Source organism: Anomalospiza imberbis, chromosome 15 (assembly GCF_031753505.1).
Source record: "Anomalospiza imberbis isolate Cuckoo-Finch-1a 21T00152 chromosome 15, ASM3175350v1, whole genome shotgun sequence".
NCBI lineage: Eukaryota > Metazoa > Chordata > Aves > Passeriformes > Viduidae > Anomalospiza > Anomalospiza imberbis.
The window spans coordinates 1361410-1380061 of NC_089695.1; the positions used below are offsets into that span (position 1 = coordinate 1361410).

Consider the following 18652-nt stretch of genomic DNA (forward strand, 5'->3'; position numbering starts at 1 on the left):
CAGCTTGGAGGAGAAGGTGGCCTGAATTATATTTTCGTTCCCAGAACATCAACAGAATTGCTAAGTGAGTTCCAGAGGCAAGGTCAGAGCCTGCCCATTGTTATGCATGCCAGCCCTGTCCCTTCCCGGCTCTGCCGGGCCAGGCAGGGCTGGGCTGCCGTGTCCCCTGCCAGCGCTGCCACCACCGAGCCCTGCTGCTCCCATGGACACGGGACCAGCTCCCGTGCCAGTGTTTGTCCTGGTCCCCAGCACGGACAGACTAACTGCAACAACCAATTCCTCAGAAGCCAGGTGTAGCCTCCATGTGTGAAGGTGCAGGAGATTGTCCAGGATAAGCCTGAGGAGCAAACAGCCCAACCCAGCCAGCAGAGGTTCGTGTACAGCCAGCCCTCTCCAGATTGCCTGCTGGCACAGCCACAGCCCCTGGCAGACGTGGAGCCTGTGCCAGGGCATGCAGAGCTGGGAAGGACTGTGCCCACACAGAGCTCTTCCCCTGCTACAGCCCACCTGGAGCTATGGAAGCATTTTGGAGCACCCATGCTGGCCACAGGCCTGTCACTCCTCACAGGCTCCTTTGGTGCCAACAAGCTCTCACACAGATTGTGCCATCAGTGCTGATGTGCTCCAAAAGCCTCTGTCTGCAAATCCAGCTTTACAGCAGTCACCAGTGCAGTCTGGGCTTCTGTATGACTTCATTGAGACTTGGACTTTTACAGGGGCCTGGAGTGCCAGGACAAGGGAATGGCTTCCCAGTGCCAGAGGGCAGGGCTGGATGGGATATTGGGAATCAGGAATTGTTCCTTGGGAGGGTAGGCAGGCCCTGGCACAGGGTGCCCAGAAGCTGTGGCTGCCCCTGGATCCCTGGCAGTGCCCAAGGCCAGGCTGGACACTGGGGCTTGGAGCAGCCTGGGACAGTGGAAGGTGTCCCTGCCGTGGCAGGGGTGGAATGAGATGAGGTTTAAGGCCACTTCCAACCCAAACCATTCTAGGATCCAATGACTCTACACCTCTGAAATGCTGAGATCTGCCAGCAGAGCTGCCCCAAGGGCCAAGGTGAGTGCTTGAAGCTGAAGGTGCATTATGACCACCCCACACAAAGCCAGGACAATGACTTGTTAAGCTGCTACAGCACAGAACACGAAGCTGCCTGAGAAGCCACGACAGAAGAACCCTGCAAAACACAAGAGGAGAGTCCACAAGCCTCACATGACCCCTGTGTCAGATTGAAAACCAAACCCAAATTAAATGAACCCAAATTAAATATCCCACAAGTTTGGTGTCTCAGGATTGCACTCAGAACTCTCCTTGTGCCTTCCAAGCTCAGCAGCAGCGTCCAGCAACAGGGAACATGCAGAAGGTAATTCAGTGATGATTAGAAAGACACATATGAAGTTATCCATCACAGAGCAACTTGTGTGCACCTACATGTCCTTCAGTACAATCAGAAATCAATAGCAAGATGCAGAAACCCTCAACCACCCAGTAAAATATAAAGAACACTTGTAATATTGATTTTAAAAGCACCTTGGTGAAGACAGTTGAGAAGAAGCCTGAGAAAGCAAAGCAAAATGCCTGAATTGAAACTTTTTTTTTTCCCCCTAAGAAAGACATTAATAATGGATTTTCAATGCAAGAAGAAAAACTGAAACCCACACCAGACTCTCCTGGTAATAACAGCTTTCTGCAAAGCCCAGCTATTAATGTAACAGGGACGTCCATCAATCAGGCACACAGAAAGTACTTTGAGAGCTAAAAAAAGAGCATGCAAACATCTGCTTTTGGCAATTTAAATTTTGCCCTTAAGCACAAGGAACATAATAAGTTATCAGGAGGTTGGGCTTGAACTTGTTTTCCTCCATCCTGGACCTAAATGCTGGGGATAAGGAAGAAGGTACACAAACGTGCTGCTGCTGGGATTTGTCCTGACAAAAAGTGGGAGAAAGGAGCACAGTTTCATTTGTGTTTTCATTTGAAAACACCTGGTGCAAGAGGACACCAAACAGGGGTGTAGCATCTCCCTGTCTGCAGTTCAGGGAGCTCCTGTGAACCCTTTTCCACTTCCAGCATCTTCAGCACATCCAAGACTGCTGCAGTGGTCCCACAGTGGAGTGACAAATGTGCCAGTGTGCTCCAAGCTGCCCATGGTATCCCTCCTCGCCCTGCTCCTTCCCTGTTCCCCGTGGAACTGTGGTAATTTTGGCTGGTGCTCAGTCCCTCAGTGTTCTCTTCAACCACCACGTCACACTTGGGGTCCATCCACACAGTCGAGCACTGCCTGGGGTGTCCCAGAAACCCCAGAAAAGCTGGATTTGCACCAAGGAAATGGCTGCAGAAAGCAGCTGGAGTGTCCCCACACCTTCAGCGTCTCCCCCCTTGTAAAACACAGCAGGTCAGAGCAAGTGCTGGAGATAATGAACACAATTTACTGATTCCAGCACAGGAGGCTGCAGGCATGGCTGCAACTAAGTCTTAATACATTCTGAAGAGTGACACCATAAAATGGCATTATGGAAGGCTGTATTTATTGTCTCCCCATGCTTCCGTCTCCAAGGTGCCACATTACACTTAATAACAGTTTTCTCCCCAGCTGCCAGTGTTGCAAACCCTGACAAGCTAATGGTTGGGCCAACCCTCCCCAAACACACACATCTCCACCCAGCACACAGCCTCCGTGGCAGGAACAGGCAGCAATGATTAAACCAGTGGTGCCCAGGTGCTGGCCAGCCTGTCCCCTCCGTGCTGGCTCTGCAGGGCTCCCTGCCACGCAGCAGCACAGGAGTTTTGTCCCTGGAAGCAATGCAGAGGAGGAGCAGCTGCTGTAGGATGGTACCTGCATGCCCAGTGACCTGCTGGGACAGGAGCATCCCTGCCCTGCCCTGCTGGGAACACTGCGGCCCTGCCAGCAGAGCAGCCCCACCTGAAACTACTGCCAGCTGTCACAGCAAGCTCTGGGCAGGGCATCAGCACATCCTTGTGGAGAACCAAAGAGAACCAGAGGTCCTCATGGAGAACCAGAGGACCCCTGGCTCCTCGTGCCAGAAGGGCAGGAAACCTCCCCATTCAGCATTCCCAGCTCCTCTACCACTGCAGTATGCACTTCCATGGTTCCATATTTAGCTTTTGGACCACGGATACAGTTTTTCTGGAGCATGGTCTCCACTGAGCTTCTTCTGCTGGTGTAGTGTTCTAAGCCTGCAAGAAAATCACCTTTGAGCTTCAGGCAGCTCCTCGGGTGTGGATGGAGACTTGACAAGTAAAAAGATGCCGTTGTTCCACCCCTGCCTGCATCACCTGCACTGCAGAAGGCACAAAAGAAATCATGTGAACCATCTTTAGTTCTCTTCAGAATAAGAAAAGGCAACAAAAACCCCCAAACTCACATATATCAGGTTATCAAGTATAGCAAACAGTACAAACAGGCAGTGCAGGTGTGTTTGGCCTGAAAACACTCACAGTGGATGGAGGAGAGTGTGTGCATCTCTTCACACCTCTGACCACAGCCTGGGCTGCAGGAGCCTCCATGTCCCTCCTCTCTTGCCAGCTGCCAGCTACCAGCTATCCTCAGCAGCCTGGCTCTGCTCCTCCTCCAGGACAAGTCCCTTCCCCTTCAGAAAGCGATCCAAAGGTTTAGAGAGCATCTGAAGAGATCATTGTGTGGAAGGATGATGAAACAGGAGTCAAGTGAAAGCCCCTTGACTTCTCTTCCAGCAAAGGCTCTGCCCTCATGGGGCACCTTCCCTGCAGCCTCTGGCTCCTGGCTCCAGCCCTCTGGACCCACAAATCCCCAGCAGCTCAGACATTTCCTGCTGCCTCTTTTCAGAGAAGACCTTTCTGTGCTTGCCCCACTCAGACTGCAGCTGATGTTACTGGGGGAGCAGTCAGCACCACCACCAGGGCTTGCAGCTCTCTGTGAAGCCATCATGAGATTTTCTGTCTTAAAAAAGGCACTGCCAGACAGTCCCTGAGAGCTGAGGCTGGAAACACATCTGGGGTTAACCCCTGCTCAAGCCGTGTCCCCTCCAGCCCTAGGCCTGTGTCCAGGAGGGTCTGGGATGTCCCAGGACTCCCAGGACTCCACCACCTCTCTTGTGGAGCTGGCCTGCCCCGGTCACCCTGCAGTAACCAGATTTTTCTGGGTTTAAGCAGTGTTTTCTGTATGTTTTGCTGAGGTGGTGTCTTGGAATGGCAGCACAGCCAGCAGGACAGCAGCCACTCCTCCAGCGTTCCCTCAGACAGTCTATAAATACCTTCACTCCACCTGTAAAACCCAGCACCATGTGCAACCTCCTCACAGCTCCAGCTAATCCAGATACAGCCAGGGATAACAATTTTTTGTGTATTATCTGGTGAAGAACAGAGAGATAACTGTAATTAGTAGCACCCTAGTTAGCAGGTGAAATGATAGTGTAATTAATGAAGATCAGGTGGGCTTTGTTTCAGATAAGGAAAGCAGCAGATTCTATCAAAATGTAAATGCAGCTTAAAATCCAACCTCGTGATCACTTAGAGGTGCTTTTAGAAACACCACCAGCCTGAGATGCAGAGGTTTCACTTGGGCTGAATGACACATCCTAAAAATAAAACCTGGTCTGGGGCTAACATGTAAATTGTTGATTAGATCTATTTATTCACACCCCGCAGTGATGGGGGAGACGTGCAGCTCCCTGTTCCTCCTCTGGCTTTGCAGGATCACAGGCACATTCCTGTTATTGCTGCTTGCAAGGACTCTGCAACCCCGGGAGCTCTCCAGCAGCAGAACAGCAGCAATTCCAAGTGACAGGCTGCATACATTAATTCTGTATTCAGATAACATCCTGTTGCAAGTGAATGACCCAAGCAAAACTTCCTGCAGTCTTTAGAAGCAGGCAGAAAAATCAGGAGAGGGGAGCCTGAGTCTTTTGAATCAGAGATGTTGTCCCTCATTAGAATTTCCAACACCACCACCCTTACTCCTTCCAAAATGTAAACACATAATAAAAAATTAAACGTGAATCTAGCGTGGAAGAGTTCTTCCAATAAGTGGGAATTAGTTCTACAAAACATCAGGACAGACCCAAGGAGATTACATTTCCTTCCCCAGCTTTTGCTGGTAAAGCAGGGCTGGAAAAACAGAGCCATTTTTATTTTTTAACCGGGAAGTTTCCTCAGGATGCTACAGGAAGCAGCTTCAGTAAAGCAGAGCCATTTGTCTCAGTGTACATTCAAGTAAGAACAAATGCAAAACCAGCTTCTAGACCTCAAGGAGCATCAAATAGCTTTTTAATTTATGTCCCAAATTCCCTGCAGATTCTGAAATGAACAAAGGGCAGGGTTCAGAGAAAATGCCTCACTCAGTCAAGACAGCTGGATGGATATTCTGAGTTTTCCTCAGAGGAGCAAGGTGCTTTTGCACCAGAATGGAGCAGGCACAGCACATGGCTCTAAAAGGATCTGTGGAAAAAGCAGACCTGTTGCTTGTGTAACCCTATAAATAAATGTATGGAAAATTGAATAACTTAGGAAAGAAAAATGAGGGGAAAAAAAAAAAGCTGGAGCCCCATCTGAGCAAGAGGACAATTTGCAGGCAAGAACTGTGAAGGAGCAAGTGAAATATTCCTCACAGGAGCCATCTGACTGTGCTGACTGCCTGAAAACCCTCTGACCTTGTCCTTGCCCACCCAGAATCAGTTCTGTGGAAGTTTCAGTAAGTCAGGCCTTAGCCCATGGGGGAAAACTGCATGGAGGAAGGGCCTGAGCAAGACCATGGAAAATACTCCTTAATTATGGAAAAAAGATAACGCTGCAGAACTGTGGTTAAGGGATGTACATGATCCAGACTGAACAGCAAGAAAAAGCCAGGGATTAGCCCCTAGAGCCAAGTTCTTTTGTAATCACTGCCACACACATCCCAGGGCCCAAATCCAGCATCTCCTGGAGCATATGGCCACGTGTGTCCTGGGAAAAGGGCTCAGAAATGGTCTTCCTGTCCACAGGCTCAGGCACTTGTGCTCCAGCAAACCTTCAGCCAGGGCAGGGTCTGGATACAGAGCCGGCAATGCCAAAGGGATGGATGTGGAAGGAGCTGGGAAGATGGTGCATCCCCTCGGGGCTGGGGCTGCCTCCATCACCACCAGCAAGTGACAGCAAATACTGGAGAGTGGGCTGAAAACACAATGTCTGCAAGAGATCTATAGTTAGGATTTAATTTATGAAACTACAGAATAAAGTTGACAAATTTAGGGGAAAAAAATAATCTCTGCAGGAATGCCTGACCCCTAGAGCTGCCAGCCTCTCCCAGAGCATGTGGTCAAATCACATCCTGCAGCAAACACTGCAATGCCTGCAGTGCTTGTCCCACTCAAGATCACACATTTGGAGCCTGAGGGAGTTGCTATGATTATGTTTGATCAAACTTTCAGAACTGTTTCAGTGACCCTGGGACCCAAGTCCCACGTTTTGAAACCATATGCCCACAGAAATTTCCCATTCCCCAAGGAAATGTTGGAGCTGTGGGCCTGGTGTGGCTTGCTGGCTTTGGAAGGAGGAGGGATGATAGCCAAACTGGAATTCAAGATAACCAAGGCTGGAGGCACTGCCAAAACATTTTAGAGGAGGGAAAACATTTTTCTTCCAAAGCACTGTTACAAGCTTGAAATAAATGTGCAGACTGTTAGATAAAGACAGAGATAAAAATAGGCCTGTTATTAAATACCTCTTCTTTAATGAGGTTCATCCTTCTAAACAGCCACACGAAGGTTATTGGAGCTATTGCAGGAAATCCAGCCTGCTTGCACATAAAAACCAGAGCAAGGCATTCCTCATCACCCAGCACACATTTAAGCACCTCTCAGCAGCTCACAGGCTCACAGCATCCCTGGCTTGGCAGGGAGGAGATAAAAGCAAGGAATGAGAGATGTCTTCTCTGGGAAACAGTCTCTCTTCTTTCAAAGCACTTTTCCCCGACCAAACAATGTACATTTAAGCTCAGGAATGATTCCCACTGCTGATGTCTACTGCTATTACACCACCAGCAGCCTGAGCATCATGAAAGTGGAGTTTGAAATTATTCTGAAAGCTGCAGCTTAACCCCCTCCTGTTGCACTTAAGCCACTGCTTGACTCTCAGTACCTCATCCTCTGGTTTATGACCACTCCAGAGCACCTGGAATACCCTGCAGGGCTCAGAATTCCACAAACCACTAGCAGGAGTCATGGCTTGGCTCATGAAAACACAGCACTGCACCCTTGTTTTGGCAGTGCCCCACATCCCTAGCCCATGGCTGCATGTTAGAGAAGCTCAGACTTTTATTCTGGCTGCTCAGAAGCACAGTTAGTTTTTTTGCAGAAGAAGCATCACTACAAAAGTCTTTTGTATCCAGTTTGTTTAATGAAACCAGTAACATTACAGCCAGTAAGGGACAGGACTGACCTGACATACCAGAAACCCACCCCAAGCCCACCTTGCTCCTAAACCTGAGCAAGCAATGTAGGGCTTTTTCTCACCACACCAGTGCTGTCAGGACACTGCCACTTCTGGAAATGAGAGAAGTTTTACCTGCATTTGGGGGGCAAAAACTGGCTCCCAATTCATTACAGGAATGCTGAAACCAAGCGCAGGGTGGGACAGTCGTGCTGTGTCTCCCTGCCCAGAGCTGGCATCCTTCAAACACATGCTCCTGCTGGAGCAGGGGGCTGGGAACCCCTGTCTGCTGTCTGCTCACTGTCCCAGCACCTCCTGAGCCCCAGTCCTGTCCTTTCACCCAGAGCAGACAGAGAAACACCACTATCCCCCTTACCCAGACCAGGAGCAGGGCATGGAGGATGTGCTTGGTGTGCCACATCTGCCTGGCACTGCCCCACATGCAAGGCAGGAGCAGCACCTGAAGCTTCAGCCCTGGCACTTCTGCCAAGGACTTGGAATTAGGCACAAGCCAGTGTTAGGGACACTGTGTATCCTGTGATGTGAGGATGAGAGGCAAAGGGAAGCCCACGAGGGTAGGAAGCTGAGAGAGAAGCCCATGGAGGCAGCTGGCAGTAAAAAGGACAGGCACGAGATACATTTAGGAGATCCTAAATCCTCCTGTGCAAGAGGTCAGATTGAAAACAAGCAGAGGGAGAGCTACCAGGGACCATAACTCAGCTTCCAAGCACTGAACATTTGCTCTCAAGTCAGCCTGGCCTTTCCTACCTGCTGGAATCATCCTCCAGCTCTCCTGCTGCTGGCCAGACAAGATTATAACAACCCCAGATTTGAGATTTCTCTCCTCTGCACATCACTAACAAATCATTTTATAAAGAAACCTGGAGAAGAAGCATTTCATCTAGTATAGATGAGGTTTTTAAAATTCCATTTGCCTTCCGTCTATATGCAAATCTATGCTGATCTGATGAGGCTCCCATTTCCTGGATTAGACATGTCAAACTTTGCAAAAACGAGCATACCCTGGTGGTTTCACTCTGTATTTCACAGCCCTCTCTTGACCATGCTGCCATAAATATTTCAGAGACCTGCCCACCACTGTCTGAGTTAGGTCTGGGTCAGCGAGGAGCCAGTGGTTTGGACAGTGATTAATTCAGCAAAGCAATTAGCAAGAGCTGCTGCAGCTCAGGACATCCCAGCGAGCAGCAGGAGCAAGGTCCCCCAGACAAGGTGTGAGGGGACCCTCAGCAGCAACCACGTCACCACCACGGGCTGTGGACAGGCCTGGCACAGATCCCTCCTGCCTCCTTCCTCCCCCTGCTTCAAGAACCTCTTCTCAGCCTAAAGCAGGGCTGCCTCGTTTGGCCACCGATGTCTCCTGGAAGACAGACTGCCAATGAAACTGGACCGAGTTATTGCCCATCCTCAGCCCTGTTCTTTCCACAGCAAGTCCTTCAAAGCAGCCTCTGAAAACACCTCCCCGACGTGGCTGCCTGGAGAACTGTGTTTCCAGAGGTGTAAAACCTTGTCTGAGCAGCAAATGAGACGGGAAAAGACCTGTGACAAGCAGGAGCAGCAAAGATAGCCTGAGGATCCTTGAGAGCTGCAGCCATGGATATTTAAATGCCAAGCAATGTATCACTGGCTCCCTGCTGAACATAAGATGGTTTCATCTTTGCAGAAGCAGCACCAACAGCATGTTCACATCAGCTTCATTCTGGCAGCCTGATCAGCAGCAGCAGCTATGGCTCCTTGGTTTTTAACTGTGAAATAATCGGGCACTTCAGAAAATTACTCTGGGCAGCACAAACACTGAGGAGTCACTGCAGGTTCAGCTCTGCAAGGCAGAGCTTTAACCACAGCGAAGGTGCAGGCCAGCTAAGCTCTCTGCTCTGCCCTGAGACATCCATCCAAACTCCAGAGAGATCCAGGCTGCACCATGCCAGTCACAGTGCCAGGCTCTGCTCCATCCCTCCAGTCTGCAGGGAGCTGCTCTGCAGCAAAAGCAGCCTCTCTGCCCCACTGCTGCCTGTCTGCAGAGCAATCTGTAAATATTTTGATATTTTGGGCAGAGGAGGTTCTCACTTGTCCATCTGGATTGGAAACTGGACTCATTAACTCCCAACTGTCAGCTGGAAAAGCTGCCAGAGGGTTTCTGCCACATTAGGGAGCAGCAAAGTGCTGCTGCCACAGGGATGGACAGAGCTGAGGCCCTGTGCAGCCCCAGCTCTCCACTCATCACTGCTGGGGGTGGGGGTGATTAACACCCTTTTCCTTTCCCAATCAAACCTCTGCCTCTTATATCCTTTTTCCGAATCTTCACAGCAAAGTCTTCCCAGTGGAGCCACTGCTGGGTGAAAAATTTCCCACCCTAATGCTGGGTGGAAAATCTGCTGCTCAGTGATACAACTAGATGGTCAGAGCAATCCATCTTGCAGTCATCATCAGGAATGCTAAACAAAATATTGGGAAATTTGGTGCCCAAATAACAAAAGTAAAAAATGTTCCAGCTCCCAAGGGTACTATCACCCGGAGAAAGTGTATTCTGAACAAAAAACGACAGCAGAGGAAGCACAACTTCAAACAAACTCTGTTACCTGACCATGAGGAGTCTGAGCAGGGGTGTGAACCTTCATTCAGAGGACACAGCAATCCCACTCACTAAACCCCAAAAACCTCCAGGTTCCTGTGGACTCCAGCCATGGACAGAAGGAAAAGACCCACAGATGATGCCCAAAAGTCCAGTAGCAGAGGTGCTGGAAGCCCCTCCGAGGCACATGTCTCCTTTCAGTCTGAGCCCTGCACCTGGTGCATTATTTAGTGCCAAGTGAGAAAGAAGCAATGCCTAACGAAGTGTTAAAGGGCTTTGGGAAGTTTCACCAACCTTTCCAGAGCCGTCAGCTCCAGCTGCCTGGCAGAAGAGACAGCTGATCCTGCTTCCAGATTACAGGCAGCACAGCTCTTAGGGCAACTGTCTCTCTGTGTTTGCATCCAGCTACCTCCAGCAGCTTGAAGTGTGCTCAAAGTGCAAGGAAGCACTTGATCAAAATCCAGCTCACACTGTAGACAGCGAGGAACAAGCGCCCAAAGCGTTACAGATACAATAACAATCGAATTTGGGGTGGATTTGACAGGTTACAGGTTGATGACACTGCTGCAGTCCCGGTGGAAATGTGGATTGATGCAATTAGCAACAGGGAACTGGAAACTCAGCAGAGGAAAACTGGGAATACATCTATAAAAGATGAGCTGCTGCACCATTGTAGAGAAGCACAAAAATCCTGCGTGAGCTCGGAACAGGAACAAGCTGAAACAGGAGTGAGATGGGCGAAACGCAGCTCCAAGCTCCCTCCCAGTGTTCAGAACTGTAGATCCAAATTCTAAATTCAAACATTTGCTTCCCCCAGAGAGACTGGCCTAGTTTGCCGCAGGGATACAACGGGAGAGGGAGTGGGAGTGTCCTGGAGAGATGGGCAGCAGAAGGCAAACTCTGAGCCCAGCCCAGCCAGGCTTTGCTCAGCTGCCAGTGAGTGCAACCACACGGAAAACATGGCAAGATGCAGAAGCAGTGGATGAGACACGCTGCCAAGGTGCGTGGCTCTGCTGCAGGACCAGAAGGTGCATCCCTGTGCAGCCACAGTAGCAGCTTCCCTCGTGCCAGGTCAGCTCCCTGCCCAGCCAGAGCTGTGCTCACACTGGGAAAGTGTGGGCCAGAGGCTACAGGGATGGGCTCATGCTGGCAGCCTTGGCTAACACGAGGAGTGCCAGTCCTCACAAGGATTTCACTTGAGGAACCCCCAGGAGACAGAAACCCAGGCTGGCAGCGGGAGACCAAGGCAGGCTCCTCTTTGTGCCATGTCCCCAGTGCTGGGACCTGTAGCAGTCAGAGCATGAGGCAGGACACCATTTAAGTCTTTACAAGAGTAACCAAAATTGCTCTCCTCTGTGAATACTGACAAGCTCCCCACTTCTACAAGCCCTTCACTGCATGTGTCCAACATGGAATAACTATAAAAATGAAGCAGAATAAGGCACCCGAGCAGTGGAGAAGGTGCTTGTGAACAAACCCTGCAATGAGGTTTCTAATGATTGCAAGTATGTACATGTTCTGCTCCAACAAAGCTGGTGGGGATCTGCCAGGCTGAATAATGAGCAGGGACACCACACGCCTTCCATACATAATGGTACAGAAATGGAATATAAGTATATACTGCAGCTCTGTGGAACACAGGGGCTTTTGTAGCCATTTATATTATATAAAGATTTACATTTGGAAAAGTCATTCTGCTATATCTGGCAGAAATTTCAAGACAAATGGAACCCATACTTATTCATTCAATGATAATACTGAGCATAGGATAAAGCTCTTAAATTCAGAGCACTTTATAAAAATTAATTACTACTTAGTTCACCCTTGTGAGGTGGGAAGGTATTACACCTGCATATACATGAGGACACCAAAGCACAAGTGGATTAACCAGCTCGTTCAGGACCCCAGAGACAGGCTAATTGTTGAAATATGTATGCACACGTGCATCTGTGTGTGTTTGAATGGGTTTGGCCCCTCCAGAGCCTTCCCAGCACACGGAGACCAAGCTGCTCCGCTGGGCTCCTCTCACCACAGAGTCCCAGGCATGTCTAATGAAAGACACCAACCCAAAGAAAAGGAAGTGGTTTTTTGTGGTTTGCACAGATGGAAATAAAAGCTAGCTTTCAAACAGCCAAGGAACAGAAAACCCATTGTTAAAAAGCTGTGCAGTGCTCCAGTGACAGCTCCTAATCAGTTTGCCACTGAGCAACTCCACACTGGAGCACAACAGACCTGGGAATCCACGTGCCAGCAAATGTTATAAAACCTGGCCCCTGACAAATGAAGAGAGAAAAGGCTGTGGAGCCAGTGACAGAGACAGCCCCCCACGCACAAGGGGGCTGGCAGCCCACTCCTCCTGCTCCAGTGACCTCCTTGGACGCTTTGCCCACAGCCTCCAGTCCCTGCACTGGGTCACCACGTCCTTCTCGTTACGTGAACACCAGCAAAAGCACACATCGTCATGGGAACAACCAGCTCTTGGAGTGTCTGCAAGGCTCCTGTCAGTGCTGGCAGGTGGCTTCCAGAGGCATGCTATAATTAGCCAGCAGCAGTTACCTGGAGGCAGGGTTTGCCACTGATCCGTGGGGTAAAACACTTCCAGGTCTTCAGGATCAGCGTCATCCTCTGTCCCCGGCTCCTTCCCACTGTCATCTTTTATGTCGCTCTCTTCTATTTTTGTAAGGGCAAACTCCTTTTGGAGAGAAGAGATTCAGCTCATTAGCAATTGCATCTGGGTAATTTAGTGCTGGCTGAGAATACAAAATTTTTTCCCCTGCCAGCAGATTTTTTTTTTTTTTTTGACATCCGAGATTTTTTCCACATGGTTAAATTTAGATTTAAAGTATATTAAAGGTTAAACATGCATAACTAGCATGACATTTGTTCTGAACAAAGCAATGCAGCTTATTTCCTATTCCAGAGCAGGTTGCAGGTTTCAAACCAGCTCTCACAGAGCCTCACCTGTATTTCAGTCAGAGGCAGGAGCCCTGGCTATTATTAGGGTTGTGTAACATTGTAAGACCCCATTTTCCCTTGCCTAAAAATACGTCAAACTTTTAACTTTTTCAGCTGAAATTTTCCACAGGAGTGGAATGCCTCAAGGCTTGTTGGTTGGTTTGGGGGTTGGGGGTTTTTTTGGGTTTTGTGGTTTTTTTTGGTTGTTTTTTTTTCTTTTTTTCTTTTTCTTAAATGCATTTATTTCAGGCTTGGAGAAGATTTCAGCTAAAATAGTTCAGCTGTTTCCAAAAGAGGACACGGGAAAAAACACACCGAGTTGCCCACATGATACAAATGTGAGGATCCTCTTCTCCACCCGCTCCCAGTGTTCTCCAAGTCTTTTAAAACAATGAAGCAGGGATTTAATCACCACCTCCATGGCAAGTGCAGCACGAGGCTGGCAGAGGTGTGGGAGAGCAGCCAGCACGAGCGGCTCGACGTTACACCAGGGGAAGAACAGGGGAGAACAGCAGGGGAAAAAATCCTTGCTGTGAGGGAAACCTTGGTGTTCAATGGAAAGCCTCCCTAAGGAGCTGGTGGGGGTCACAAAAAACTCTGGAGAGTGCACAGAAATGACTTGTACTCTCACACCAGGCATTGACTCCTGGGTCTGGGCTGTTCTGGTTCCAACAGGAACAGATTAACTGGTCCAGGCTTATCATCCCCACAGCTCAGTGTCTGCTGAAGGGAATATTTTCAGCTTCTGAGATCACCAATTCAGTCACTACTGAAGAATTTGAGATAACCACCCTACAGGGAATGATTAGTCCTAATTGTTTGCAATTAGGATGGAGTTACAGCTCACTTCTTCAAGTGTTTGGGTCTTAATCCTTAGGATGTTTTCACAGGGAAAAATGTAAGTAAATTCAGAGGTTAACTGGAAATGCTGGGACACATTCTGCCTTCAGTTCTTCCACTCTTTGGGAAAAAAAATGCATGCACATTTTCTGTCAGAATTTGGATGCTCTGCATATAAATATCCATTTCCAGCCGAGAAGAGTCTTTGTGAGCAACAGAAATGTCAACCCGAGCAAAACACACACAGTAGCAACGACAGTGTGGACGTGGCCCTTGGGGACGTGGGTTGGTGGTGGCCTTGGCAGTGCTGGGTTAAAGGCTGTACTCAGTGATCACAAAGGTCTCTCCCAACCTAGACAATTCCACGATTCCATGGTTGTGATAACACACAAAGATGGCTGACAAACCTATAGAATGTTTTTATTTCAGCTGTGGAAAGGGACTGCAATTTCAGAAATGCACGAGAAACCAGATCTTAACTCCTGCTTTTGCTGAGTGCATCACGGGCTTGGAATTGTTCAAATTATAACAAATGGTTAAAGCTCAGGAACAATCACAGCCATAAAAGGCCAGGTTCTGCAGATGAAAATCAATGTTAACATTTTCTGAGCCGAGACTCAACAGGACTAAAATGGAGTGAGTGGAACAGTTATTACTTAGCTGATTTCCACGGCTCTGTGATTATCCAAGAGGGAGTTAGTGATACAGGCTATTGTAAATTTACCACCAGGCCTCCCAGTGCTGGATCTGTTCAAACACATAATGGAGACAGCTGATGTTTACCAGCTCTGCTCAGGAAAAGTGCTGGGGTTTAAATGCTCAGTAAGGATAAAAGGATGTGACTTGGTTCATTTAAGTGTTGCTGTCACTGCCTGGCCACAGTTGCTTTGCAACACCCCATTTTCATTCGCATTTCCAGCAAAAATGGGCAGCACAATACAAGCGATTCTTCATTTACATAGAAATCAGTAGAACCCTTTCTGGTTTGTTTTCATAATTCAAGCAGGAGAAAGAGATTTCCTAAAGAATAATGAGCATTTCCTTAAAGGCAAAAAGCATCCGTGTTTTATCAGTCTGAAGTCAAGCTGGAGCAGCCAAAACTTACAGGCACTCTGTGGCCCAGGCTGGAGCAGGACAAGAGCACAGAGCCCAGTAGCAGCAGCAGGCTGACTCCGGCAGTGGTGGAGAGGAGCCCGGCCCAAGGAGACATTGCCACCAGCCTGAAATGAAAAGCAAAACAAACCCAACGGTATTTTTTTTTTTTTCCATTTTCGCAGGTTTCAGGACTCTTTACACAACACTTTGCAACGCAGCGTGGGATCAGGGGTGTGACATGGCAGGAAGCACAACACCTCGAGGTGTGAGCACACAGGGCTCGTGGGGGGCTCACTGCTAATGAGGTTTGTGACAGGTAATGCCAAGCAACTTATACTGACCCCACAGGGGATAATATCTCTCCTGGAAAATATGTGGAGACCTGCAAGACTTGTTTAAAATCACTGTGTCAGTGCAATAGATGACAGCTACAGGGCAAAATAAAAAGCAGTGCAATCCCGTGAAGGCTTTTTATGCCTGTGCCTCGTTTTAAGCACAGAAGTAGCTGCGTTAATTCAAATTAAACAAAACGACCAGCTGTCCAAGGATCGGGGGTTCATCTAATCCATATGTAGGTTTTTCTTGGGGAAAACAACATTTTGCAGAGGTCAGCAAGGTTTACTTGGTGGTTCCTACAGCACAAGGCTTTCCCTGCTGCTTAGAGCAGAGGCTCAGCCAGCCATGGGACCAGGAGCTGGCTCTGACCAGGCTCACGGGGAACCAGGGAGCAGAGCCATGGCACAGAGCCACCCTGATGGACCACAGAGCTCCTGCTGAACAAAAGAGGGGGGAAATGAAGGGTTCTGCTGTCAGAGGTGCCAGTGCATGGGTACGGAGCTGGTGTGCCCACCCTGCGTGTGAGCACGCACACGTGTGCCCCCGGTGCCTCACGCAAGGCTCGGGATCCACCCACAGCCCTCAGCTCGCTGCTGGGCTAGGGAGTGCAGCAGCCTGCCAGCACACAGGCTGCACAAGTATTTCCTTTGATTGGCTCTAAATTTACATGCTGCTAAATTAAACTAAATGAGGTCTTTTGAAAGAAGATAGGACTGATTAGTTCCGTTCAAACACTCCTTCATTACTCATCCCTCCATCAAGTCTGCTCCTACTCCTATCCAGGTTTTAAAGAAGTTCCTCCCCTACATGCAGTCCGATATATCTTGCTTTGCTGTCCATCAGGATGGTACATCAGATAGCAGAGTTCTCCCTCCTTGAAGCAACTACTTTGTGTCCAACAAAGCAGAAAACCTGCTCACAGCAGCACCCAACACCAGCTCTTGCCACCAAAGAGCCTCTGCCCCCAGAAGCCTTCAGGGACATGGAGGGAAGCCTCCTCTCCTTCCACCCTTTCAAGGGTACCTTTTCCCTCCACTCCACTTTGTAACGTCTTCCTCTCCCTGCTTGGTTTTTGCCAGAAAAAGCAAAAGCAACCCCCCAAATCCCACTGGTCAGTGGTGGACAGGAGAGGGACAGAGCAGGGAGCAGAGGTAACAGTGCACCTCATGTACTTCTGCATCTTCCAGAAACTCCTGAGCAGGGTCTTCCTGAAGAGCAGCCTCTACCTCTGAGCCACCTCTACCACATCAACTGGATTTTTCTCATTAATTGGTTTTGGAACAGATCTGGGTTTCTGACACCCACAGTATCCCTGAGCAATGAGTTCCCCTGCTTAACTCACAGTGCAGGAAAGCATCACCTCCCATTTCCTCCTTCACTGCCTCCTCTTTTCTAAAGGGTCAAAGAACCACCTCAAGGATCCACAAGACCTTATTAAACCACAGCTGGAGTAGAAGAAAAGCCCCCTATTTTCATAAGCCAACCGGTGGCCAGAGCCTCCATTTCTCTCCTGGGACAAGGCCAAGCAAAACCAGGCAACAACCAACACCCAGGCTCCTGAGCTGGCACACCCAGAGCACAATGCACAGCCTCAAACTCCCTCTGCTCCCAGATCTTGATCTTTGTGCCCTTCTGGGCAGTCCCACAGTCATGACCTCAGTCCAGCGTGACCACAACACACAATTCCTTCTCATTTCAGAATGAACTGCTGCTTTTTACACAGGTAACAGGTTTTTGGGTTTGGCTGAGGTTTGTTTCAGTTATAAAACAAGCAGCAAAACTGGAATAATGAAAAATAGATGTATCCCTCAAACTTTATCTGCAAGCCTAGAAATAAAAAGAAGAAAAAAAAAAAAAAAAAAAAAAAAGAAAGAAATTCAACAAAGCAGTGGCTGAAAGCAAACGCACACTCCCAATAAAAATAGAGCTCACGTGTACCGAGGAGGATGCTAGCAAATGACAGCACAGCCTCTTTCAAGCCTCCAGCCTCCTGCCTGCCTGGCAGATGACATCTGCACAACAATTAGCACTTTGCTTCGGTCCCAGGTAGGCAGGAGGAGCCAACATGTGCAACAGGGGGCTCTGGAGCTCCTGGAGAGCAGCCTGCACAGGCTGACATCTCCTTACAGACAGACACACACAGAGGGCAGGAGAGGATTTCCACACTGAGTGTTCTGTGGACACAATGGATGTCCAGAAACAACCCTTGCAGCCTGTAAAGCAGAAAGGGTGGTCATGGTAACCCCATCACCACAGGGAACCTTTGCTTGGATTTGAGGGCATCTTGGGGGATCCAGCACGTACAGCAGCCAGGCAGCAGCAAGGCTGGACGAGGAAGGCCACAAATTCCCCTTGTGCAGAGTGGAGGGGCTGATTTTTTTCTTAATAATCCTTTTCTGTCAAACAAAATCAGATACTAGGGAAAGAGCAAGGGGTCAGACTCCGAGAAGTCTCCACTGCTGGCAGTAACCTTCCTGTCAGAGGAGGAGATGCTGCTGGCTGCGAGGTTCTGCTCCACAGCTCCAGAAATCCCTGCCTGTGCCAGCAGCAGCAGAAACAGCAGCCCAGAGCTGTGCTCCCCATTAGCAGGGACGTTCCACTGAGGGCAGAGCTGTGCACAGGGAGCTAGGCAGCTCCCACAGTCACAGTGACAGCTCCAAGGAAGTCAGCGAGAGGAGCACATTTCATTAATGCCTCCTGCTGTGCTTTCACATCTCGGCACAGAGCCCACGCTGCCCGTCCCGTGCCACTCCAACAAATCTGCCCAGAGCCTCATCTGAGCTCTGACCTGCTGCTCCAGGAGAGAACACAGGCATCCCAGAGCTCTGCAGCCCCAACGTCAGCCTCTGGCTTTGCAGCCAGCTGGAAGCAGAATTCCAGAATCGTTGAGGTTGGAAGAGACTTCCAAGACCATCAAGGCCCACCTTGTCCCCAGCCCAGAGCACTCAGTGCCACCTCCAGTCCTATCCAGGACACCTCTGGGGATGGGGATTCCAAATCTCCCGGGGCAGCCCCTGCCAAGGCCTGACCACCCTTTCCATGGAGAAATTCCTGCTGGTGTCCACCCTGAGCCTCCCCTGGCAGAGCTTCTAGGCCATTTCCTCTTGTCTTGTCCCTTGTTCCCTGGGAGCAGAGCCCAACTCCAACCTGGCTCCACCCTGCTGGAGAAGGTCCCCCCTGAGCCTCCTTTTCTCCAGGCTGAACCCCTTTCCCAGCTGCTCCTCACAGCACTGTCTAGTCCCATCCCAGCTCTGTTCCCTTCCCAGACACGCTCCAGCCCCTCCACGTTTTTCTTGCCATGAGAGCTCAGAACTGGACGCAAAATTGGAGGTCCCTCAGCAGTGCCAGCACAAGGAACAGGCACTGTCCTGCTCCTGCTGCCACCCCAGTGCTGATACAAAAATACCAATTATCTCTAAGAATAAGCAATAGCAATAA

The 18652-nt window shown here is 49.4% G+C and overlaps 1 protein-coding gene across 7 annotated transcripts in view; it reads right to left on the bottom strand.

Moving 5' to 3' along the window:
- SIL1 (SIL1 nucleotide exchange factor) overlaps nt 1-18652 on the bottom strand; it is a 92547-nt gene that overhangs the window by 55597 nt on the left and 18298 nt on the right. For 3 of the 7 annotated variants that reach the window (XM_068205449.1, XM_068205450.1, XM_068205451.1), the window contains 2 exons: nt 14895-15003; nt 12545-12680 (listed from right to left, as the gene is read on the bottom strand). In XM_068205449.1, the coding sequence (XP_068061550.1) occupies nt 12545-12680; nt 14895-14993 (235 nt within the window). In that variant the 5' untranslated portion in view covers nt 14994-15003. Of the gene's footprint in view, nt 1-12544; nt 12681-13562; nt 13667-14888; nt 15004-18652 lie in introns of those variants that run through there. The other 4 variants (XM_068205446.1, XM_068205447.1, XM_068205448.1 and 1 more) reach the window with 2 other exon arrangements.